We start from the raw sequence: 26,484 nt of genomic DNA, 5'->3' as shown, positions 1-26,484 counted from the left end.
CCTATGGACGCCGGATCCAGTGTAATGTGGCAAAAAAACTGATCCGGCCGCCGATCAGTTTTTTTTGAACAGAGCATGCTCAGTATCACACCGGATCTGTCAAAAAACTGAAGGAACTGATGGAAAAAACTGATGCAACTGATCCGTTTTTTCGCCGGATCCATCGCATCAGTTTTTTCGCCGGATTGTGCCTGATGCCAAAAAACTGATGTGTGAAAGCAGCCTAAGGAATAAATGGAGAGGATGCAGAGCATGCAGCTCCATATAAAATGGATAAAAGTTCCACATTCCACCAATCTGTGCAGGTTAAGATCTGTCAGACTCATGATCTATATATATAATTGCCTTATTCTGTCTGTCTGTCTTGCTCCAAAATTGTGTCCTTACGGTGACACAAAGCTGATTGGTCGCTGGGCTCGCCATGGCCCCGCCCCCCCCGCACGGATTGGCCGCTCGCCCAGGCTGCGCCCCCACACGGATTGGCCGGCCGCTCGCCCAGGCTCCGCCCCCCCACAGATTGGCCTCTTGCCCCAGCACCCAGCAGGCATTGGCAACTCGGCCACGCCCCGCCCCCCTCACGCAATGCACGCTAGCTCTGGCCCCGCCCCCCCCACGCATTCCCCGAACCGACACGGTCACGGAGCCACGACTACCAGGTGAGTACTGTACCCCTGGGAGCCCACATCAGCGTACGCCGCCAAACCAGCCGACACATACCCTCGCATTGCTGGGGCTGGCCGGCGTATGCTGGTGTGGGCTCCCGTGCGAGTGGGGGACGAGATACGCTGGTAACCATGGTAGCATAGTTACCAGCGCATCAAGGTCCTGCAGCGGCGGAACATACACACACGCACACACATCAGATCACACTCACTCTCACACACACCTCACATCGCATCCACATACTCACAACATCCCGTGATATCGCTTGCTTCTCGGCGGCAAAACTGTGCTGTGAGCTTCCAGGACCTGCCGGAGGATCACATGGCCAGAAGCATGTGGTATCTCCGGATGTTGTGAGTATAAGCGCGTATGTGCAATATCGTCAATGTATGTGTGTGTGAGTGTATGCGATCGGGTGTGTGTGGGTGTGTGTGAGTGTATGCGATCGGATCTGTGAGTGTCGGCAGAGGAGCACGGCGTGCTGGAGGAGGCTGGGAGGAGAGAGGCTGATCCTGGGGAAGGCTGGGATGGGAAGGCTGAGAGAAGAGAGGCTGAGGCTGGGGTAGGCTGGGAGGAGAGAGGCTGATGCTGGGGACAGAGAGGCTGATGCTGGGGACAGAGAGGCTGATGCTGGGGACAGAGAGGCTGATGCTGGGGACAGAGAGGCTGATGCTGGGGACAGAGAGGCTGATGCTGGGGACAGAGAGGCTGATGCTGGGGACAGAGAGGCTGATGCTGGGGACAGAGAGGCTGATGCTGGGGACAGAGAGGCTGATGCTGGGGACAGAGAGGCTGATGCTGGGGACAGAGAGGCTGATGCTGGGGACAGAGAGGCTGATGCTGGGGACAGAGAGGCTGATGCTGGGGACAGAGAGGCTGATGCTGGGGACAGAGAGGCTGATGCTGGGGACAGAGAGGCTGATGCTGGGGACAGAGAGGCTGATGCTGGGGACAGAGAGGCTGATGCTGGGGACAGAGAGGCTGATGCTGGGGACAGAGAGGCTGATGCTGGGGACAGAGAGGCTGATGCTGGGGACAGAGAGGCTGATGCTGGGGACAGAGAGGCTGATGCTGGGGACAGAGAGGCTGATGCTGGGGACAGAGAGGCTGATGCTGGGAGGCAGAGAGGCTGATGCTGGGAGGAGAGAGGCTGATGCTGGGGACAGAGAGGCTGATGCTGGGGACAGAGAGGCTGATGCTGGGGACAGAGAGGCTGATGCTGGGGACAGAGAGGCTGATGCTGGGGACAGAGAGGCTGATGCTGGGACAGAGAGGCTGATGCTGGGGACAGAGAGGCTGATGCTGGGGGAGAGAGGCTGATGCTGGGGAGGAGAGAGGCTGATGCTGGGAGGAGAGAGGCTGATGCTGGGAGGAGAGAGGCTGATGCTGGGAGGAGAGAGGCTGATGCTGGGAGGAGAGAGGCTGATGCTGGGAGGAGAGAGGCTGATGCTGGGAGGAGAGAGGCTGATGCTGGGAGGAGAGAGGCTGATGCTGGGAGGAGAGAGGCTGATGCTGGGAGGAGAGAGGCTGATGCTGGGAGGAGAGAGGCTGATGCTGGGAGGAGAGAGGCTGATGCTGGGAGGAGAGAGGCTGATGCTGGGAGGAGAGAGGCTGATGCTGGGAGGAGAGAGGCTGATGCTGGGAGGAGAGAGGCTGATGCTGGGAGGAGAGAGGCTGATGCTGGGAGGAGAGAGGCTGATGCTGGGAGGAGAGAGGCTGATGCTGGGAGGAGAGAGGCTGATGCTGGGAGGAGAGAGGCTGATGCTGGGAGGAGAGAGGCTGATGCTGGGAGGAGAGAGGCTGATGCTGGGAGGAGAGAGGCTGATGCTGGGAGGAGAGAGGCTGATGCTGGGAGGAGAGAGGCTGATGCTGGGAGGAGAGAGGCTGATGCTGGGAGGAGAGAGGCTGATGCTGGGAGGAGAGAGGCTGATGCTGGGAGGAGAGAGGCTGATGCTGGGAGGAGAGAGGCTGATGCTGGGAGGAGAGAGGCTGATGCTGGGAGGAGAGAGGCTGATGCTGGGAGGAGAGAGGCTGATGCTGGGAGGAGAGAGGCTGATGCTGGGAGGAGAGAGGCTGATGCTGGGAGGAGAGAGGCTGATGCTGGGAGGAGAGAGGCTGATGCTGGGAGGAGAGAGGCTGATGCTGGGAGGAGAGAGGCTGATGCTGGGAGGAGAGAGGCTGATGCTGGGAGGAGAGAGGCTGATGCTGGGAGGAGAGAGGCTGATGCTGGGAGGAGAGAGGCTGATGCTGGGAGGAGAGAGGCTGATGCTGGGAGGAGAGAGGCTGATGCTGGGAGGAGAGAGGCTGATGCTGGGAGGAGAGAGGCTGATGCTGGGAGGAGAGAGGCTGATGCTGGGAGGAGAGAGGCTGATGCTGGGAGGAGAGAGGCTGATGCTGGGAGGAGAGAGGCTGATGCTGGGAGGAGAGAGGCTGATGCTGGGAGGAGAGAGGCTGATGCTGGGAGGAGAGAGGCTGATGCTGGGAGGAGAGAGGCTGATGCTGGGAGGAGAGAGGCTGATGCTGGGAGGAGAGAGGCTGATGCTGGGAGGAGAGAGGCTGATGCTGGGAGGAGAGAGGCTGATGCTGGGAGGAGAGAGGCTGATGCTGGGAGGAGAGAGGCTGATGCTGGGAGGAGAGAGGCTGATGCTGGGAGGAGAGAGGCTGATGCTGGGAGGAGAGAGGCTGATGCTGGGAGGAGAGAGGCTGATGCTGGGAGGAGAGAGGCTGATGCTGGGAGGAGAGAGGCTGATGCTGGGAGGAGAGAGGCTGATGCTGGGAGGAGAGAGGCTGATGCTGGGAGGAGAGAGGCTGATGCTGGGAGGAGAGAGGCTGATGCTGGGAGGAGAGAGGCTGATGCTGGGAGGAGAGAGGCTGATGCTGGGAGGAGAGAGGCTGATGCTGGGAGGAGAGAGGCTGATGCTGGGAGGAGAGAGGCTGATGCTGGGAGGAGAGAGGCTGATGCTGGGAGGAGAGAGGCTGATGCTGGGAGGAGAGAGGCTGATGCTGGGAGGAGAGAGGCTGATGCTGGGAGGAGAGAGGCTGATGCTGGGAGGAGAGAGGCTGATGCTGGGAGGAGAGAGGCTGATGCTGGGAGGAGAGAGGCTGATGCTGGGAGGAGAGAGGCTGATGCTGGGAGGAGAGAGGCTGATGCTGGGAGGAGAGAGGCTGATGCTGGGAGGAGAGAGGCTGATGCTGGGAGGAGAGAGGCTGATGCTGGGAGGAGAGAGGCTGATGCTGGGAGGAGAGAGGCTGATGCTGGGAGGAGAGAGGCTGATGCTGGGAGGAGAGAGGCTGATGCTGGGAGGAGAGAGGCTGATGCTGGGAGGAGAGAGGCTGATGCTGGGAGGAGAGAGGCTGATGCTGGGAGGAGAGAGGCTGATGCTGGGAGGAGAGAGGCTGATGCTGGGAGGAGAGAGGCTGATGCTGGGAGGAGAGAGGCTGATGCTGGGAGGAGAGAGGCTGATGCTGGGAGGAGAGAGGCTGATGCTGGGAGGAGAGAGGCTGATGCTGGGAGGAGAGAGGCTGATGCTGGGAGGAGAGAGGCTGATGCTGGGAGGAGAGAGGCTGATGCTGGGAGGAGAGAGGCTGATGCTGGGAGGAGAGAGGCTGATGCTGGGAGGAGAGAGGCTGATGCTGGGAGGAGAGAGGCTGATGCTGGGAGGAGAGAGGCTGATGCTGGGAGGAGAGAGGCTGATGCTGGGAGGAGAGAGGCTGATGCTGGGAGGAGAGAGGCTGATGCTGGGAGGAGAGAGGCTGATGCTGGGAGGAGAGAGGCTGATGCTGGGAGGAGAGAGGCTGATGCTGGGAGGAGAGAGGCTGATGCTGGGAGGAGAGAGGCTGATGCTGGGAGGAGAGAGGCTGATGCTGGGAGGAGAGAGGCTGATGCTGGGAGGAGAGAGGCTGATGCTGGGAGGAGAGAGGCTGATGCTGGGAGGAGAGAGGCTGATGCTGGGAGGAGAGAGGCTGATGCTGGGAGGAGAGAGGCTGATGCTGGGAGGAGAGAGGCTGATGCTGCAGGCAGAGAGGCTGATGCTGGGAGGAGAGAGGCTGATGCTGGGAGGAGAGAGGCTGATGCTGCAGGCAGAGAGGCTGATGCTGCAGGCAGAGAGGCTGATGCTGCAGGCAGAGAGGCTGATGCTGCAGGCAGAGAGGCTGATGCTGCAGGCAGAGAGGCTGATGCTGCAGGCAGAGAGGCTGATGCTGCAGGCAGAGAGGCTGATGCTGCGGGTAGAGAGGCTGATGCTGGTGCAGCATGGGGGATGGAGCACGATGGGGTGTGCGCAGCATGGGGGATGGAGCACGTTTGGGAGTGCGCAGCATGGCGGATGGAGCACGTTTGGGAGTGTGCAGCATGGCGGATGGACCACGTTTGGGAGTGCGCAGCATGGCGGATGGAGCACATTTGGGAGTGTGCAGCATAGCGGATGGAGCACGTTTGGGAGTGCGCAGCATGGCGGATGGAGCACGTTTGGGAGTGCGCAGCATGGCGGATGGAGCACGTTTGGGAGTGCGCAGCATGGCGGATGGAGCACGATGGGGAGTGCGCTGCATGGGGGATGGAGCACGATGGGGAGTGCGGAGTATGGCGGATGGAGCACGTTTGGGAGTGCGCAGCATGGCGGATGGACCACGTTTGGGAGTGCGCAGCATGGCGGATGGACCACGTTTGGGAGTGCGCAGCATGGCGGATGGAGCACGTTTGGGAGTGCGCAGCATGGCGGATGGAGCACGTTTGGGAGTGCGCAGCATGGCGGATGGAGCACGTTTGGGAGTGCGCAGCATGGCGTGGCGGATGGAGCACGTTTGGGAGTGCACAGCATGGGAGATGGAGCATGATGGGGGGTGCGCAGCATAGGGGATGGCGCACGATGGGGAGTGCACTGCATGGGGGATGGAGCACGATGGGAAGTGCACACCTCCCCCCAACACACATACACACGCGCGCGCACTGCACAACACACCACACACACACACTGGGAACCACAAACAACTGCCCTACACAGACACCCACACACACAACACCCAACACACAAACACCGCGGCACACACAAATATACGCACATACCGCACAACACACACAATGCACAAAACATACCTCCCCCCCAAAACACACCACACACACACACAACGCTACAGACACACAGCGCTCCACAAACAACGCAACACACGCAACACACATACAACACCGCTCTCACAAACCCCTTCACACCCAGACAACACCCAGAACATGTACAGCGCCCTACACAAACACTTGGTAACTACACACAACAACATCTATATATATATATATATATATATATATATATCTATATATAACAAAAATCATACATGAACTACACAATACGTAAATTCTAGAATACCCGATGCGTAGAATCGGGCCACCTTCAAGCTAACCTTTTAATATCTATTGTACTATTAATTCTGATAATTACATTTAGGATTACATCCATAAATCTTACTCCAATAAATATTAAGACTTACTCAGAGGAGTCGTGAGCCCACACAAATTCCTGTGCAGATCCGAAGCTCTTGTTTCTTAGGGCCATAGCGGTGTAAATGATGTATTCTCCATCGCCACACACAACTACAAACCTGGAAGACATTGGAAATTAATGTACATAATGACAATAGCTTCACTGTAGCCACTACAGATAAAGTCTTGTCCCCCCTACTGCCCCCCTCTGCAGACACAGTCTTACCTCCCATTAGGGTTATGTTGGATAGTCTGGGGATATATTTCACAGCTGCCCATGTCCTTCACAGCTAGAGGAAGCCTCTCTCCATCTTTAATCTCTGTCTCAACCATGGCTTTCAGATTAGCCTGCTGAACTTCAGAGTGCTTGGCCCAGATTATTTTTCCGTTTGCATCCATGGACATTGCTGGCTCTTCACGACCCAACTACGGATATAAGGAAAGGCGATGTGCTGTCAAATTCTCATTTGTAGTTAAAACAAAACACCTTATACTCCGGTGGTGTCTTACTGGAGGGGGGGGCGGCAGCGGTGGTGGTGCAGGGGTCACAGGAGGCAAGGGCGGTGCTGGAGCAGTGCGATGCTGCAGGCGCTGTGGTGGGGGCTGTGCAAGCTGCGGGCGCCGTGCTGGCTGTGTGGAGCACAGCGGTGCAGTGGGTGTCACAGATGCTCTATTGGCGGTGCGGGCTTCAAAGAAATGATGCCCGGAGTCAGCACATGCGCAGATTGAGCTCTTGGCTCAATGACAAGCTGAGATCTCATCTGTGCACGTGCCACTTCCAGGCACCATTTTCCTTAAGTCCACTGCTGAGATATCAATGGGCCAGAGACGGCACAAGCGCATATGAGATCTTTAGCTGAGAGCTCCATCTGCACATGCGCCGACTCTGGGCACTATTTTAAGCCCGCACTGCAAACAGAGCATTTCACCCCCCGCACTACTCCACACGGCCCCCACCGCAGACAGCACAGCGCCCATTCTCCACCTCCCGGTAAGCTGCATTCGTATTATAAGATGCACCTCTCATTTTCCTCCCAAATTTTTGGGAGGAAAAGTGGCTCTTATAATACAAAAAATACAGTAATTATTTGAAGAGACAATACACCTCACCTTCACAATGATGCTGCCCTCATCGTACCCTAGAGCCACATTATTAGAGCCACGAAGTCCAGACACACACCACACTCGCTCCATGCCATAGTTCAGGGTACTCTCCAGACGGTAGGTGCTAGAATGCCAGATCCTCACAGTACCTAAACAAGAAGAGAGGTTGTGAAATGTAAAACTTTCTAAATACATTCCATAAATTTGCACTACCCTATGATTATTTTTCAGAAATGAAATGAGCCGACATTTTTGTTAAGATTATCTGTATTACATTCACTGTTTTCCCTTAAAGGGCCCATACAGCTTAGATTGCTGCTTGCTGAACTACCGTGAATCTGAGTTGAAATTATAAGCCGGCTGCTCATGTAAAGACATATTATTGCATCCAGCAATTTCTTAGTCACCGTGGTCTCCAGCATAGGTAGGCCAGGGAGAGGGGTAAGAGGCCACAGGGATTGGAACCAGGTTTCCACAATATTTACTAGTGCATAACGATTTGAATGGCAATCAGAGCATGAGAAAACTGAGGAGACAGCACTTTGTGGAACTGGAACAAAACAGCAAAGTAGAATTGAAGGAACACGTACCATCTTCTGATCCAGTGATGATAATGGGAAGCTCAGGGTGGAAGCTGACGCAGGAGACGTTCTGAGCGTGACCCTCCAGAGTCTGGACACAAGTTTTGTTCTGAAGATGGGAAAATTCAACAATGTGTCTTTACATGGTCTGAATAACAGAGATAAGAGTAACACGTCATCTAGTAGTTTGCTTGATTTACTAACCTGGTAGTCCCAGATCTTGACAAGTCTGTCATCCGCTCCAGAGATTAGGTAAGGTTTGTCACCACCACTGTAATAGTCTATGCAGTTCACCCCTTTCTCGTGCCCCTCTAGTGTGAAGTTGGGGGAGGAGGATCCGAGCTGCCATACCTGCACAGCAGAGATTAGTGTAGCTAATACATATATTACAATACATAAAGACCATGATAGAGCCGGATAATGTATAGCAGGCACAGGCATACTTTACCTTAATGGTGCGATCTAGAGAGGCACTGGCAAACTGGTTGTTATCCTTGGGGTTAATGACGATCTGCATGACGTAGTGCGTGTGGCCTTCAAACACCTGGGAGCAGGACCACTTCTTATCCCAGTCCCAGAGCTTGATCAGCATGTCATCTGCAGGAAACACATGGAACATTGGGTTCAATTTCCCATGTATGAGGATTTCATGTTCGTCTAACACGGCTCTTATACAGGAGTACAGCATTTCTCTGTGCTTTACACTGCTCATTTATCACTCCGTGTACTACTGATAATGCTTCATGTTCACACTATCAAGCACATTTCCATTTTCTCCTGTGAAACACATGCTGGAATTTACAGATTTTCCACAATACAATGCTCACTTTTACAGTGTAGGTCTATGAGAGTACAGTGCCCAAATATATTTCTTTCCCAACCTGAAAATTAGGCTTGTTGTACTTTCCGACTCAGCAAGACAATTTTTTTGCCAATTTATTGGCGTTACTTTGGGTGGATTTATATAGATCAGTTGCGTCTGGCAAGTTGTTTTATGACTGAGCTGGACACAACTAATGACTAGGGCTGATTGAATCCGCCAAAATCTGGGACAGGCGGATCCCTGCCGGATTGAAAAAAAAAATCCGGATCCATTTCGGATTCCGGTGCTCATAAAAGTCAATAGGGACCAGAATTTGGAGATTAAAAATGTTTGTGGAAGGGATAGGGGAGTAGGAGCGCATGTGGTGTACTCACCCGAGGCTGTGTCATGGCAGCAAACTCCATCCGGGTCACTCTTTTCTCTTCTGGAGCCGACAGTTAAATATTCATTGTTTTGCCCGCCCACCGGCGCGTGTAACTGGTTGCAGCTAGACGCTCCCCCACCCTTAATGGCAGCTGACTGCAACCAATCACAGGCGGCAGGACGGCTGGTGGGCGGGGAAAGCAGTCCAAGTGTCTGGGGGTCAGTATGGTGAACGTGAATGTCTTTCAGAAACACATGCACGCTCCTGTCAGAAGAGTGCGGCTGTGCCGGTGATAAACTGTCAGACTTGTACAAGTCTGACATGACATCAGCCGGCACAGCCTGCGCTCTCTGAACATGAGCATACAAACACATACACACTCCTGTCAAAAGTGTCCGTTGTTGTTCCGGTGACGCGGCTTTTTTTTATTATTTAAAGAAATAAAAAAAAAAATGACGTGCGGTCCCCCCTAATTTTCATCCCCAGCCTTGATAATGCAGGCTGGGGGCTGGTATTCTCAGCCCTCAGCCGACCGGTATTGCTGCATGTATTAGCTGTGACAATCCCAGTGCAATACCGGCTCCTCTCGATTGCCCTGGAGTGGTGGGCAATCGGGGTAATGAGGGGTTAATATTGTTAAATAAACAAGACAGAGAAAAATCGTTTACTTGGAATAAAGTACAAAACGCCCACCCTCCTTCACCTCTTTATTAATCCCCAACACCCTGCAGCTCCGGCGTAATCCACATCAGGTCCCATGCCGCTTCAGCTCTGCTACATAGCAAGCGGCCATAGAGCACGACCGCTGGCTGTTTAGACAGTAACTGAGCTGCGATGACTGCATGGCAGGCAGATACTGTCACAGGCTGGGGGGGGGGGGGCACGTCAGCCTGCAACCAATGACAGATGAGAGGACGGCCAGTGGGCAGAGAAAAAGAGAATTTTGTTTACTTACCGTAAATTCTTTTTCTTGTAGTTCCGACATGGGAGACCCAGACCATGGGTGTATAACTAGCGCCTCCGGAGGACACACAAAGTACTACACTCAAACGTGTAGCTCCTCCCTCCGGGCTATATACACTCCCTGGATGACAATCTACCCAGTTCAGTGCAAAAGCTGAAGGAGGACATCCACCCATAAGTAGAGATAGAGTAAAACTCGGCAAAACCAGAACTCTGTCTACTAACAACAGCCGGTGAAACACACGGAACAAAAAACTGCCAACAGGCAACAGGGAGGGTGCTGGGTCTCCCATGTCGGAACTACAAGAAAAAGAATTTACGGTAAGTAAACAAAATTCTCTTTTTCTTTATCGTTCCTTCCATGGGAGACCCAGACCATGGGACGTTCCAAAGCAGTCCATGGGTGGGAAATAAACCAAACTGAGAAGTAGGCAAAACCTAACTTCACAAATGGGCGACAGCCGCCTGAAGGATGCGTCTGCCCAAGCTCGCATCTGCCGAAGCATGAGCATGCACTTGGTAGTGCTTCGAAAAAGTGTGCAGACTGGACCAAGTGGCAGCCTAACACACCTGCTGAGCCGTAGCTTGGTGTCTGAAAGCCCAGGAGGCACCGACAGCTCTGGTCGAGTGCGCCTTAATCCCCGGCGGGGGAGGCACCTGATAACACTGGTAGGCATCGGCGATAGCCGACCTAACCCAACGAGCTAGGGTCGGTTTAGAAGCAGAGAGACCCTTGCGCTGACCCGTGGTTAGCACAAAAAGTGAGGTGCACCGCCGAAAAACGGCGGTGCGTGACACATAGATTCGGAGCGCCCGCACCAAATCCAAGGTGTGCAACGCCTTCTCAAAGCGATGCACAGGGGCCGGACAAAGAGAGGGCAATGAAATGTCCTGGTTAAGGTGGAAGGAAGACACCACCTTAGGGAGAAAGTCCGGAGTCGGACGAAGAACCACCTTGTCTTGATGAAACACCAAAAAGGGGGATTCCGAAGAAAGCACAGCCAAATCAGAAACTCTCCTGAGAGAAGTTATGGCTACTAGAAAGACAACTTTCTGTGAAAGTGTAGACAAAGGAACCTCCCTGAGAGGCTCAAAAGGGGGTTTCTGTAAGGCCGTGAGGACCAGATTAAGGTCCCAGGGATCCAAGGGCCGCCGGTAAGGAGGGATGATGTGAGATGCGCCCTGCATGAAGGTGCGCACCTGAGCCAGTCGGGCGATACGCCGCTGGAACAATACCGACAAAACCGACACCTGTCCCTTGAGGGAATTGAGGGACAGACCTAACTGTAGACCTGACTGTAGAAAAGACAGGATGGTCGGCAAGGAGAACGGCCAAGGAGCATGGCCGGAAGAGCGACACCAGGACAGGAAAATTCTCCAAGTCCTGTGGTAAATCTTGGCCGAGGAAGACTTCCGAGCCCGAGTCATGGTGGAGATGACCTCAGAGGGAATGCCTGAAGCCGTCAGGATCCAGGACTCAAAAGCCACGCCGTCAATCTGAGAGCCGCAGAATTCTGGCGGAAGAACGGACCTTGAGAGAGAAGGTCTGGGCGGTCCGGGAGATGCCACGGCACCTCTACGGACAGGCGGAGAAGGTCTGGGTACCAAGCTCGCCTGGGCCAGTCCGGAGCAATGAGTATGACTCGACGGCCCTCCGTTCCGATCTTGCGCAGAACCCTGGGCAAGAGCGCTAGAGGGGGAAACACATAGGCCAGACGGAACTGAGACCAATCTTGAACCAGTGCGTCTGCTGCGAAGGCTTGAGGATCGTGGGAGCGAGCCACGTAAACCGGAACCTTGTTGTTGTGCCGGGATGCCATGAGATCCACTTCCGGAGTGCCCCACTTGCGGCAGATCGATCTGAACACTGACGGATGCAGGGCCCACTCGCCGCCGTCCACGGTTTGACGGCTGAGATAATCGGCCTCCCAGTTTTCCACGCCTGGGATTTGGACTGCAGATATGGTGGACTTGAAGTCCTCCGTCCACTGGAGGATTCGTTGAACCTCCAACATCGCCAGACGGCTGTGAGTCCCGCCCTGGTGATTGATGTAGGCAACCGCTGTCGCGTTGTCCCACTGAACCCGAATGTGCTTGCCCGCCAACAGGTGGTGAAAGTCTAGGAGAGCTAGAAACACAGCTCTGATCTCCAGCACATTGATCGGGAGGGCTGATTCGGACGGAGTCCAAGTGCCCTGTGCTCGGTGATGGAGAAATACCGCTCCCCAACCGGAGAGGCTGGCATCCGTGGTGAGGATCACCCAGGACGGAGTCAGGAAGGAGCGTCCCTGTGACAGGGAGAGGGGCTGAAGCCACCACTGAAGGGAGTTCCTGGCCTGTGATGACAGAGCCACCAGCCTGTCCAAGGAAGAGATCCGCTTGTCCCAACAGCGGAGAATGTCCAGCTGCAAGGGACGCAGATGGAACTGGGCAAAGGGAACCGCTTCCATTGACGCCACCATCTGACCCAGCACCTGCATGAGGTGTCTGATGGAATGACGGCGGTGCCTCAGCAGAGAGCGCACCGCCAGACGAAGGGACTGCTGTTTGACTAAGGGCAACTTGACAAGTGCCGGCAGAGTCTCGAATTGCATCCCTAGGTACATAAGTACCTGGGTCGGGGTCAGAGTGGACTTGGGCAGGTTGACAAGCCACCCGAACTGAATTAGCGTGGCGACAGTGAGAGAGACACTCCGCTGGCAGTCTACACTGGATGAGGCCTTGACTAGAAGGTCGTCCAGGTAAGGAATCACTGCCAATCCCTGGAGGTGCAGGACCGCAACCACTGCTGCCATGACCTTGGTGAACACTCGAGGGGCCGTGGCTAAGCCAAAGGGAAGAGCCACAAACTGGAAATGTTCCTCTCCGATTGCAAAGCGTAGCCAACGCTGGTGTGAGACCGCAATAGGCACATGCAGATAGGCATCTCTGATGTCGATGGATGCCAGAAAATCTCCTTGGGTCATTGAGGCAATGACCGATCTCAGAGATTCCATGCGAAAGTGCCGCACCTGAACATGCTTGTTGAGAAGCTTGAGATCCAGGATGGGCCGGGAGGAACCGTCCTTCTTGGGGACTAGAAAGAGGTTTGAGTAGAAACCGCTGAACCGTTCCCGGGCGGGAACCGGAACAATTACCCCGTTGGCCTGCAGGGATGCCACGGCCTGAGAGAAGGCGGCGGCCTTGGAGCAAGGGGGTGTGGACAGAAAAAATCTGTTTGGCGGGCTGGAAGAAAATTCTATCCTGTAGCCGTGGGAGATAATATCCCGCACCCACTGATCGGTGACGTGTTGGAACCACACGTCTCCAAAGTGGGAGAGCCTGCCACCGACCAAGGACGTTGCTGGCGCAGCCAGTCAAGAGGAGGCTGCCTTAGTGGCAGCGGCTCCTCCGGTCTTTTGAGGACGCGGCTTTGCACGCCAGTTCGATTTACGATCCTTGGCTGCGGTAGTGGACGCGGTCGAGGGCTTCGAGGATGACCAGTTAGAGGAACGAAAGGAACGAAACCTCGATTGGATCCTGCCCTGGACAGGTTTCCTGGCCTTAGTTTGAGGCAAGGAAGTACTCTTCCCGCCAGTAGCCTCCTTGATTATGTCATCCAGCTGTTCCCCAAACAGCCGGGACCCAGCAAAAGGGAGACTCGCAAGGTACTTTTTTGAGGAAGCGTCTGCTTTCCACTCTCGAAGCCACAAGATCCTGCGGATCGCGAGGGAGTTAGCGGAGGCCACCGCCGTGCGGTGAGAAGCCTCCAGGATGGCAGACATGGCGTAGGATGCAAAAGCCGAAGCTTGAGAAGTTAAGGTCTCCAGCTCAGACATAGAGTCCCTGGTGAGGGAATGCATCTCCTCCAGAGAGGCAGAGACTGCCTTGAGAGCCCACACTGCCGCAAAAGATGGGGAGAACGAGGCTCCAGCCGCCTCATATACAGACTTGGCCAAAAGGTCAACCTGGCGGTCAGTGGGATCCTTAAGAGAAGTGCCATCAGCCACAGCCACGACTGTGCGGGCTGAGATTCTGGACACCGGAGGGTCTACCTTTGGGGACTGAGCCCATTCCTTAACCACCTCTGGTGGAAAAGGAAAACGGTCATCTGAACTACGCTTCGGAAAACGTTTGTCAGGACAGGCCCTGGGTTTGGTAACAGTGGCCTGAAAGCTGGAGTGGTTAAAAAACATACTTTTAGCTTTCTTAGGTGAGGTAAACTGGTGTCTCTCTACCAGAGAGGCTTGTTCCTCAGACTCTGGTGGGTTGAGGTTCAGTACGGAGTTAATGGACGCAATCAAGTCACTAACATCCGCATCACCCTCAGACAAGTCAATGGGGTACATAGAGGTAGCGTCTGAGCCCACAGTAAACGAGTCCTCCTCGCCCTGCACCTCGGCACGTGAATCAGAGCCGTGGGAAGAGGAAGGAGAAGGGTCCCTGCGTCTCCGTTTAGGGGGACGGGGTCCTGGGACATGCTCTGGGAGCTCTGCAGAGCTAGGAGCAGCCGAAGCACCCTGAGAAGGGGGCTGATGCATGGACAGCAGTGTCCGGGACAGCTGCCCCATGGAGTCGGCAAAAGACTTGGAAATAGCTTGTGAAAAGGATGCTACCCAAGCCGGGGGTTCAGCCACCGGGGCCAAAGCAGCCGGAGGGACCCCTGCGGAGGCTCCAGGCTGAGACACAACCATGTTAGCACAGGCATCACAATGTGGGTATGTGCTTGGCTCTGGCAGAATGAGCTTACAAGCAGTGCATATAGCGTACATGTTTGCAGCCTTGCTCCTAGTGACAGACATGCTGCTGAGGTGGAGGCTCTGCAGCCAGAATACACTCCTGTAGAATGCCTGAGAGTTTAATAAAAGTCCACAACCAGAGGTTGTGGCTTACCAGCCCGTGCTCTCTGTGTGCCCTCCGGATTCCACCGCTCCCCTGTGAAGCGTTAGCCTTCCTGATAGTATGCAGCTGCAGCATCCAGCGCCCTCCAGTGTAAGAACGCTGAGAAAATGGCGCTGGGAGAAAGAGGGGGGGCGTGTATAAGCCCAAGAGCGGGAAAAACGGAGGGCAGAGAGATACAGGACGATATACAGGGGAGGGAACATCTCCCCAGAGAGGAGTGCCCTCCCCTCTGCTGGTCGGCCGGTGGGCGGCGCTGTATGCAAAACATGCAGAGAAGCCAAAACCGAAACTAGGCCCAAACAGAAGCCGGGGCCTAGATTTAACAATGCGGCCGACGAGCAGGCACCTTCGGCGCGGTTCTCAGGGGAAATCCCCAGAATCGGCCGGAATTTACAGTAACGCTAAAACACATACTGTCCCCCTAATAAAAGTACCCGGGACCCCTGAAAAACGTCTCTATACTTAGCTTTGAGACGCAGGGCCATGTCCCTGGAGAGGGGGGTAAATGCTCCTTCCAGCAGGGACCAGACAGGGCTGCGGATGGAGACCGGTCTTCTGCAAGCAGAGAGGACCGTGGAGGCTCCCACTTCAACCCAGAGCCTCTTAGAGGATGTGAAGGAGCGCGGCATGTGAAGGCTCCAGCCTTATAAAGTCAACCTTAACAGCACCGCCGACAGAGTGGGGTGTGAAGGGACATGCCGGGAGTCCAGACTGGACCCGCTTTTCTTCCAAATCTTTAAAATAAAATAAAAATGAGAAAAAAATATCAGAGAATGCAAGTGTGTGTATCCTCATGAAACACAAAGCATTGAACTGGGTAGATTGTCATCCAGGGAGTGTATATAGCCCGGAGGGAGGAGCTACACGTTTGAGTGTAGTACTTTGTGTGTCCTCCGGAGGCGCTAGCTATACACCCATGGTCTGGGTCTCCCATGGAAGGAACGATAAAGAAAACACAGAAAGCTGTGTGTATGCAATGCACAGTGCAGGAAGTGAATGCGCAACCCAGAAGCAGTGTGCCGCCATGACACCGAGTCTCGGTAAGTATGAAGCGCTGTTTTCTATCTCTTTTTGTTTATTTTTTACTTATTTTCGCCAGTGCCGAATCCGGATCGTGCCCCCAGAATTCCGGATCCGGCACCCGGAAATCTTTGAAACCACGCGGATCTGGACTTTTACAGTTCGGATCTACTCAGCCCTACTAATGACCAAGTTGTGTGCTTGGTTCACTCGTCCAGCGTCCATAGACTATTAATAAAATGATGCACTCAAAGTTATATTTCATCTGGATATAAGACTAGCAACAACTCATATCTGGGCACAGGGCTATAAAAATTTGTGATCAATTCCAGCAACAATTTCCCTAAATCACCTACCACAATGGAGGGAAAAAAATAATTCCTGGCCCCATTGTTGACTGGTTACTTATATTCTGCTCAGAGGGAACAGATATAAACCAGGGTTTAACCTCTTACCGACATTGGAAGTACTGAGTATGTCCTAGATAATGTCGGTGTAATCACCACCGGCTGATGCAGGCAGCTGGCAGTGAGTCCCGCACATGTCAGCTGATTTGAACAGCTGACATGTGCGGCTATCAGGCGTGGGTGGATCCGCGATTCACTTCTGTCCGTTAACCCCTTATATCGTGCTGTCAAAATGTGACAGTGTGATTTAAAAGGCCGCAGCAGGGAAATTGACTTTTCCCGCTTCCATCGGAGGCCCCGTAACGTGATCACGAGGAGCCGATTGTTGCCATTGTAGCAGAGGAGAGCAGTATTTTTCCTGGCCTGAGCTGTGCATCTCTGATCAGGAGAAATGAATGAGTGATCAGACTGCTTATCCTTATAGTCCCCTAGGGCTCTAGTAAAATGAAAAGAAAAAAAAAAGTTAAAAAAAAGTTTGTTTAGAAAAAGAAAAATAAAACAAAAAACACCTAAACGTTCAAATCACCCCCGATTTGCCCCATTGAAAATTAAAAGGTAAAAAAAAATAAAAAATAGACCCATATTTGATAACGCCATGTTCAGAAATGCCCGATCAAAATATAAAATCAATTAACCTAAATGGTAAACGGCAAAAAAAAATTCCAAATGCCAAAATACAATGACAGGCAATCAAAATGTAGCATCTGTGCAAAAATGGTACCATTAAAAACGTCAGCTCAAGATGCAAAACATATGCCGTCACCGAGTCCCATATCCCGAAAAATGAGAATGCTACGGGTCGCAGAAAATGGTGCAAAAAAGTGAGCCACTGTTTTTGGACAAACTTCTGATTTTTTTTAACCCTTTAGATAAAAGTAAACCTATACATGTTTGCTGTCTGCGAACCCATACCGAACTGAGGCATCCCACCCACACATCAGTTTTACCATATACTGAACACGGTGAATAAAATAGCCCAAAAACAATCATGCAATCACACTTTTTTTTGCAATTTTTCTGAACTTGGAATTTTTGTGCCAATTTCCATTATACTATGTTAATTCTAATGGTTTCATTTGAAAGTACAACTCGTCCAGCAAAAATCAAGCCGTCATATGGCAAGATTAAAAGAAAAATAAAAAAGTTACGGCTCTTGGCAGAAGGAAGAGAAAAACAAAATAAAAATAAGTAAAAATGGAAGAAAACAAAAAAAAAAAAAAAAATCGCTGGGGGCTAAATTAAAAGTTTGTCATGCAAGAAACTTCAGGCCAAAATGAGCTCACCTAAAACCCCTAAGAATTATGACCCCAGGCTGTCCAGTCATAGACTATGGCCCACACTGGAAGGAATAGGCATTACTGATGTGTCACACTGTTGACGGGGGCTTCATGACTTGTAGATCACCAGAAATCGAGCTCAGTAGATTGTTTACAGGTCTACGGCCGCCCATCAGGAATTTAATTTTCTTCTAATTGCTGTTCATTAGGATTGGAGAAGGAATACTAATCCTAATGAAAGTATATTAGGTAATTTACCTTCCCAGCTATATATACACACAAATCCTATAAGAGAGCAGTTTATGTTAACAAGCTCAAAGTCTTACCACTGCTGGTCAGTATGTAGGGCTGAGTGGGGTGTACGGCAATGCAGCGGATGTAGTCGGAGTGAGCCTCGAACATGTGGACTCTCTCCAGGGTGTTGTAGTTGAAGACTCGGATCTGCATGTCATCCTTAAAAGAAAATACAGGGCCATAAGATCAACGACTCCATAATTACAGGGAATCTGTCAGCAGGTTTTTGCCAGGTAATCTAAGAGCAGCAGATTATGGGAGAAGACCCTGATTCCGGTGATGTGTCACTTACTGGGCTGTGTTTTGATGCTTAAATAAAATCAGTGTTCTACCAGCAGGAGATCATTATTACAGGACTAGGTGCCTTGTGCCTCCTGGTCCAACCCAGCCAAAAGATTATCAATTTTCTGCCTATGCACAGTGCAAACAGAATTTGCCAAACAGTGCTGTGTGCTGAGTACTCCTAGATCTGCAGCAGAAAAAAACGGTTGATCTTAAGTGCTATTCCCAGCAAACTAAGTGATACATTGCTGAAATCAGGATCTCTGTTCTGCCATCACACTGCTCTGAGATATCATAGCAAATCCCTGCTAACAGATTCGCTTTTACGCAATCATCGGCTTAAATACTAGGTCAATAACCGCCAGAATTGCAGGGTTTTTGTTTTCAGCTGCGCAATAACAGGTGATCAAAACATTGTACTTCCCCCGAAATTATATCAATACAAACATTGGCTCTGGCTACAAAAAACAATCCCTCACACAGCCCCATATCCCAAACACTGACAATGTTATGGCTCGTGGAGACACAAGAAAAATTACTATTATTTTTACAAGATTCTGAATATTGTTCACCACATAAATAAAAAAAAACTATGCATGTTGGATAACGCCGTAATTGTACTGAGCTGGAGAATAATATTTACAGGTCATTGTCAAAGTAAAACAAAACGCTGTGAACAATAATTAAAAAAAAAATAAAAATTGCGGAATTGCACTTTTTTTTTTTTGCAATTTCACCACACTTGGAATTTTATTCCTGCTTTCCAGTACATCATATAATAAAAGGGACGGTTTCATTCAAAAGTACAACTTATCGCACAAAAAACAAGCCCTCGCAAGAACAAAAATAAGAACTAAACGCCTTTGTTTTTGCTGCCGTTGTTCCTGAACTCAAAGATCTTAGACTTTTTCCATGTGCACAAAAGGCCTTTTTCTCTCAAATATTGTTCACTAATTTCTCTAAGGCTATGTGCGCACAGTGCGTTTTTCCGCGGCGTTTTTGCGCGTTTTTCGGGTGCGCTTTTGGCCTCAAAACTGCAGGACTTTGCTTCCCCAGCAAAGTCTATGAGTTTTCATTTTTGCTGTCCGCACACATCTGTTTTCTTTACCTGCGTTTTTGAGTTAAAAAAAAAAAATGGACATGTCAGTTCTTTCCTGCGTTTTTCTGCGTTTTCCCCCCCATGCAATGCATTGGAAAAACACAGCAAAACGCAGAGATCAAAAACGCAGCAAAACGCAGCCAAAAACGCACAAAAACGCAGCGTCAAAAAGACGCAGTGTGCGAACCTAGCCTAAATCTGTGTTAGTGAGCACTTCTCTTTTGCACAGATAATCCATCCACCTCATAGACGACGTCGCTGCTAAGTCACCATTTTCTGTGACGTAGCAGCGACCTCCCGTCGCAGTCGCTGTGTGTGACATCCAGCAACGACCTGGCCCCTGCTGTGAGGTCGCCGGTCGTTGCTGAATGTCCTGCTTCATTTTTTGCTCGTCGCCCTCCCGCTGTGAAGCACACATCGCTGTGTGTGACAGCGAGAGAGCGACGAACTGAATGTGCAGGGAGCAGGGAGCCAGCGTCTGGCAGCCTGCGGTAAGCTGTAACCACGGTAAACATCGGGTAACCAAGGGAAGCCCTTCCATTGGTTACCCGATATTTACCTTAGTTACTAGCGTCCGCCGCTCTCACACTGCCAGTGCCGGCTCCCTCGTCCCCGCACTCCTTGCCAGAGTACACATCAGGTTAATTACCCGATGTGTACTCCAGCTACGTGTGCAGGGAGCAGGGAGCAGGCACTGGCAGTAGGAGAGCACACCGCTTAGCGCTGGCTCCCTGCACACGTAGCTGTGGACGCTAGTAACTAAGGTAAATATCGGGTAACCAAGAGAAGTGCTTTCCTTGGTTACCCAATATTTACCTTAGTTACGCTTCCACGCGTCGCTGCTGGCTGGGGGCTGGTCACTGGTGAGATCTGCCTGTTTGACAGCTCATCAGCGACCATGTAACGACGCAGCAGCGATCCTGATAAGGTCAGATCGCTGGTCGTGATCGCTGCTGCGTTGCTATGTGTGACACCACCTTTAGGCTGGCCACAATAAAAAGCCAATGTAAAAGGTGCAGTATTACAGTATTGGGGGTGTCCGGCGAACAACATTTGAGAGAAAAAGGCTATTTGTGTACTTAGAAAAAGTCTTAGGTCTTTGAGTTCAGATCATGAAAAACTGGAGCACAAATAAAAGTGTTGCGTTTATATTTTTGTTCTGTAATGATGTAAAAAAAAATCAAAAAATGGCTTAGACAGGTCAAGTCCCCAGCCATCTCCTCTATTGGCGCTCCATAGTGGTTTGCAATATCTCGTCAATCAATTGGGACTAATAGACACATGGCGCATGCAGCACCCAATAGATAAAGATTATACATTTTATTCACATGTCCATGACTTACATACACGGATTGACTATTGGCTACTAAGCCCAGCACTGATGCCACATTTACTTTCCTCCAACATCCTAGACATCTGTATTTCGGATCATGCACCGGTTACTTTTAATTTGTTATTATCTACCACAATACTACGGGAAAGAAGGTGGAGGTTTCCTTCATATTTATATCAATCTGAGGATTTCAAAGCTTCTTTACAAAACTACTGGAGCTTTTATGAGAAGGATAATCACGAGCATAGTGGGGACGCTGGTTTGTATTGGGCTGCCTCCAAGGCAGTAGTAAGAGGTCAGATAATATCATATGTCAGCCATAAGAGAAAAAAGCTCCTGGAACAAACTATATCAGCACAAAAACTTCTCACGCAGGCATATAAAGATTTTAAAAATAACAACACGGATGCGACAAAACAACATTTCTTAGAGGCCAAGGAGGCGGCGGACACCTTGGCCCATGAGATGGCACTTAGTAACCTGGACTATCAGAAACATAAATACTTTAAATGGGGCAACAAACCTGGGAAATTACTAGCTTCTTTAACCAAACCCTTTAGAACCACTACTAGAATCCACAAAATTAAAAAGAAAGATGGTACCATGGTAACAAAAGATGAGGAAATAGTGGAGGAGTTCAGGACATTCTTTGGCTCGCTGTATGAGGCGGAACCGAGGGAGGTTGACGGGGAAGCTGATTTTATCCATGGTACCGTAGCGCCCATCTTGACAGAGGAACAAAGAGTAGTACTAAACGCCCCTATAAATATTTCAGAAATAGTAAAAACTATTGGCACTCTTAAACTAGCCAAAAGCCCAGGGCCCGACGGATTTAGTAACGAATATTATAAGATCTTGGGAGCCTCTATCGGTCCTCATCTATGTGCAGTGTATAATAAGATAGTCACAGATAGAATAATTCCCGACAGGTTCAATGAGGCAAACATGATAGTATTACCTAAGCCAGGAAAAGACCCACTACAGGTGGAGGGATACAGACCCACTACAGGTGGAGGGATACAGACCCATCTCATTACTCAACTCTGATTTTAAAATCTTTACTAAAATACTAGCTGGTAGATTACAACAAGTGATTCCAGATCTTATTCTGCCCTTCCAAACGGGATTCATGCACGGGAAATCCATCACCTATAACATCAGGACGGCTATTGGGGCTATCTCTTATAGCAGGAAGCATAGATGTACCAAACATATAGTAGTTAGCCTTGATGCGGACAAGGCCTTTGACAGGGTCTCTTGGGCCTATTTACATAATCTTTTGGCATGTCGCCAGGTGGGATCCTGGTTTTGCGAAGCAGTCAAGATGATATACACAGACCCCAAATCCAGACTATCTATAAATAATACATTCTCTGAGCCATTTGAGGTACAGAGGGGAACGAGGCAGGGGTGTCCCTTGTCACCTTTATTGTTTAATTTGGCTCTGGACCCAATGTTGAGGACCCTACATAATTTAGCAATATTTCAGGGCATGAGAGTCGGTGGGACAACAATGAAACTTTTGGCTTTTGCCGATGATATTTTATTGTTTATTGCCAATCCCTCTCAAGCAATTCCAGAGATAATGAACACATTGAATAATTTTGGAAAGGCCTCAGGCTTCAGGGTAAATTACAAAGAAGGGAATTTTGTTTACTTACCGTAAATTCCTTTTCTTCTAGCTCCTATTGGGAGACCCAGACAATTGGGTGTATAGCTTCTGCCTCCGGAGGCCACACAAAGCACTACACTTTAAAAAGTGTAACCCCTCCCCTCTGCCTATACACCCTCCCGTGCATCACGGGCTCCTCAGTTTTGGTGCAAAAGCAGGAAGGAGGAAACTTATAAATTGGTCTAAGGCAAATTCAATCCGAAGGATGTTCGGAGAATTAAAACCATGAACCAACAGAACAATTCAACATGAACAACATGTGTACACAAAAGAACAACAGCCCGAAGGGAACAGGGGCGGGTGCTGGGTCTCCCAATAGGAGCTAGAAGAAAAGGAATTTACGGTAAGTAAACAAAATTCCCTTCTTCTTTGTCGCTCCATTGGGAGACCCAGACAATTGGGACGTCCAAAAGCAGTCCCTGGGTGGGTAAAAGAATACCTCGATAAAAAGAGCCGAAAAAAACGGCCCCCTCTTACAGGTGGGCAACCGCCGCCTGAAGGACTCGCCTACCTAGGCTGGCATCTGCCGAAGCATAGGCATGCACCTGATAGTGTTTCGTGAAAGTGTGCAGACTCGACCAGGTAGCCGCCTGACACACCTGCTGAGCCGTAGCCTGGTGCCGCAATGCCCAGGATGCACCCACGGCTCTGGTAGAATGGGCTTTCAGCCCTGAAGGAATCGGAAGCCCGGAAGAACGGTAGGCTTCAAGAATCGGTTCCTTGATCCACCGAGCCAAGGTTGACATGGAAGCCTGCGACCCCTTACGCTGGCCAGCGACAAGGACAAAGAGCGCATCAGACCGGCGCAGGGGCGCCGTGCGAGAAATGTAGAGCCGGAGTGCTCTCACTAGATCTAACAAATACAAATCCTTTTCACATTGGTGAACTGGATGAGGGCAAAAAGAAGGTAAGGAGATATCCTGATTGAGATGAAAAGGGGATACCACCTTAGGAAGGAATTCCGGGACCGGACGCAGAACCACCTTATCCTGGTGAAAAACCAGGAAGGGGGCTTTGCATGACAGCGCTGCAAGCTCAGACACTCTCCGGAGTGATGTAACTGCCACTAGAAAGGCCACCTTCTGCGAAAGACGTGATAGAGAGACATCCCGCAGTGGCTCGAAAGGTGGTTTCTGAAGAGCCTTTAGCACTCTGTTAAGATCCCATGGTTCCAGCGGCCTCTTGTAAGGTGGGACTATGTGGCAAACTCCCTGCAGGAACGTGCGGACCTGCGGAAGCCTGGCTAGACGCTTTTGAAAAAACACGGAAAGCGCCGATACTTGTCCCTTGAGAGAGCCGAGAGACAAACCCTTGTCCATTCCGGATTGCAGGAATGAAAGAAAAGTGGGCAAGGCAAACGGCCAGGGAGTAAAACCCTGATCAGAGCACCAGGATAAGAAGATCCTCCAAGTCCTGTGATAGATCTTGGCCGACGTTGGTTTCCTGGCCTATCTCATAGTGGCGATGACATCTAGAGATAACCCTGAGGACGCTAGGAGCCAGGACTCAATGGCCACACAGTCAGGTTGAGGGCCGCAGAATTCAGATGGAAAAATGGCCCTTGAGACAGCAAGTCTGGTCGGTCTGGGAGTGCCCACGGTTGACCCACCGTGAGGTGCCACAGATCCGGGTACCACGACCTCCTCGGCCAGTCTGGAGCGACGAGGATGGCGCGGTGGCAGTCGGACCTGATCTTGCGTAACACTCTGGGCAGCAGTGCCAGAGGAGGAAATACATAAGGCAGTCGAAACTGCGACCAATCCTGAACTAATGCGTCCGCCGCCAGAGCTCTGTGATCTTCAGACCGTGCCATGAATGCCGGGACTTTGTTGTTGTGTCGAGACGCCATGAGGTCGACGTCCGGCGCTCCCCAGCGGCGACAGATCTCTTGAAACACGTCCGGGTGAAGAGACCATTCCCCTGCGTCCATGCCCTGGCGACTGAGAAAGTCTGCTTCCCAGTTTTCTACGCCCGGGATGTGAACTGCGGAGATGGTGGAGGCTGTGGCCTCCGCCCACAGCAGAATCCGCCGAACTTCTTGGAAGGCTTGACGACTGCGTGTGCCGCCCTGGTGGTTGATGTACGCGACCGCCGTGGCGTTGTCCGACTGTATGCGGATCTGCCTGCCCTCCAGCCACCGATGGAACGCCTTTAGGGCTAGATACACTGCCCTTATCTCCAGAACATTGATCTGAAGGGAGGACTCTGTCGGAGTCCAGGTTCCCTGAGCCCTGTGGTGGAGAAAAACCGCTCCCCACCCTGACAGACTCGCGTCCGTCGTGACCACAGCCCAGGATGGGGGCAGGAAGGATTTTCCCCTCGACAAAGAAGTGGGAAGAAGCCACCACTGAAGAGAGGTTTTGGTTGCCAATGAAAGAGATACGTTCCTGTCTAGGGACGTCGACCTCCTGTCCCATTTGCGGAGAATGTCCCATTGAAGTGGACGCAGATGAAACTGCGCAAAGGGAACTGCCTCCATTGCTGCCACCATCTTCCCTAGGAAGTGCATGAGGCGCCGCAAGGGGTGTGACTGGGCCCGAAGAAGAGAGTGCACCCCTGTCTGTAGTGAACGCTGTTTGTCCAGCTGTAGCTTCACTATCGCTGAGAGAGTATGAAACTCCATCCCGAGGTAAGTCAGTGATGGGGTCGGTGTCAATTTTGACTTTGGGAAATTGATGATCCACCCGAACCTCTGGAGAGTCTCCAGAGCAATGGTCAGGCTGTGTTGGCATGCCGCCCGGGAGGGAGCCTTGACTAGGAGATCGTCTAAGTAAGGGATCACCGAGTGGCCCTGAGAGTGTACGCCACCACGGATGCCATGACCTTGGTGCAATCGGCACATGGAGATAAGCATCCCTGATGTCGATTGATGCTAGGAAGTCTCCTTGGGACATCGAAGCGATGACAGAGCGGAGAGATTCCATCCGAAACCGTCTGGTTCTCACGTGTCTGTTGAGCAGTTTGAGGTCCAGAACGGGACGGAATGATCCGTCCTTTTTTGGCACCACGAACAAGTTGGAGTAAAAACCGTGACCACGTTCTTGAAGGGGAACGGGGATCACAACTCCTTCTGTCTTCAGAGTGTTCACCGCCTGAAAAAGTGCCTCGGCTCGCTCGGGGGGCGGGGATGTTCTGAAGAAACGAGTCGGAGGACGAGAGCTGAGCTCTATCCTGTAACCGTGAGACAGAATGTCTCTCACCCATCGGTCTTGGACATGTGGCCACCAGGCGTCACAAAAGCGGGAGAGCCTGCCACCAACCGAGGATGCGGTTTGGGGAGGCCGAAAGTCATGAGGAGGCCGCCTTGGAGACGGTGCCTCCGGCGGTCTTTGGAGGACGTGACTTGCATCAGAGTTCCTCTGGCCCTTCTGTGGCCTGTTGGACGTGGATGATTGGGACCTGGCTGAGGGCCGAAAGGACCGAAACCTCGATTGAATTTTTCGTTGCTGAGGTCTGTTTGGTTTGGACTGGGGTAAGGACGAGTCCTTTCCCTTGGATTGCTTAATAATTTCATCCAATCGCTCGCCAAACAAACCGTCGCCAGAAAATGGCAAACCGGTTAAGAACTTCTTGGAAGCAGAGTCTGCCTTCCATTCGCGTAGCCACATGGCCCTGCGGACTGCCACCGAATTGGCGGACGCTACCGCTGTACGGCTCGCAGAGTCCAGGACTGCATTCATGGCGTAGGATGAAAATACCGACGCCTGAGAAGTCAAAGACGCAACTTGCGGAGCAGAGGTACGTGTGACCGCATTAATCTCAGACAGACAAGCTGAGATAGCTTGGAGTGCCCACACTGCTGCAAAGGCTGGGGCAAAAGACGCGCCTGTGGCTTCATAGATGGATTTCATCAGGAGTTCTATCTGCCTGTCAGTGGCATCCTTGAGCGACGAACCATCTGCCACTGATACTACGGATCTAGCCGCCAGTCTAGAGACTGGAGGATCCACCTTGGGACATTGAGCCCAACCCTTAACTACGTCAGCGGGGAAGGGGTAACGTGTGTCATTAAGACGCTTAGAAAAGCGCTTGTCCGGAAATGCTCTGTGCTTCTGGACAGCATCTCTGAAGTTAGAGTGATCGAAAAACGCACTCCGTGTACGTTTGGGAAACCTGAACTGGTGTTTCTCCTGCTGAGAAGCCGACTCCTCTACAGGTGGAGGCGGGGGAGATAGATCTAACACCTGGTTGATGGACGCTATAAGGTCATTTACTATGGCGTCCCCTTCCGGTGTATCAAGATTGAGA

General features: G+C 51.6%; 1 protein-coding gene across 1 annotated transcript in view; it reads right to left on the bottom strand.

Annotated features, from left to right (window-relative positions):
* Positions 1-26,484, bottom strand: part of COPB2 (coat protein complex I subunit beta 2) — a 78,699-nt gene that overhangs the window by 35,665 nt on the left and 16,550 nt on the right. The window contains exons 4-10 of the mRNA XM_075340930.1: positions 17,883-18,009; positions 8,270-8,418; positions 8,026-8,172; positions 7,831-7,930; positions 7,247-7,389; positions 6,363-6,562; positions 6,145-6,255 (exon numbers count right to left, since the gene is read on the bottom strand). Of these exons, the coding sequence (XP_075197045.1) occupies positions 6,145-6,255; positions 6,363-6,562; positions 7,247-7,389; positions 7,831-7,930; positions 8,026-8,172; positions 8,270-8,418; positions 17,883-18,009 (977 nt within the window). The remainder of the gene's footprint in view (positions 1-6,144; positions 6,256-6,362; positions 6,563-7,246; positions 7,390-7,830; positions 7,931-8,025; positions 8,173-8,269; positions 8,419-17,882; positions 18,010-26,484) is intronic.

Source organism: Anomaloglossus baeobatrachus, chromosome 3 (genome assembly GCF_048569485.1).
Source record: "Anomaloglossus baeobatrachus isolate aAnoBae1 chromosome 3, aAnoBae1.hap1, whole genome shotgun sequence".
Taxonomy (NCBI): domain Eukaryota; kingdom Metazoa; phylum Chordata; class Amphibia; order Anura; family Aromobatidae; genus Anomaloglossus; species Anomaloglossus baeobatrachus.
Note: the sequence above shows the minus strand (reverse complement) of the source record. Positions and strands in the feature narration are given on the sequence as shown.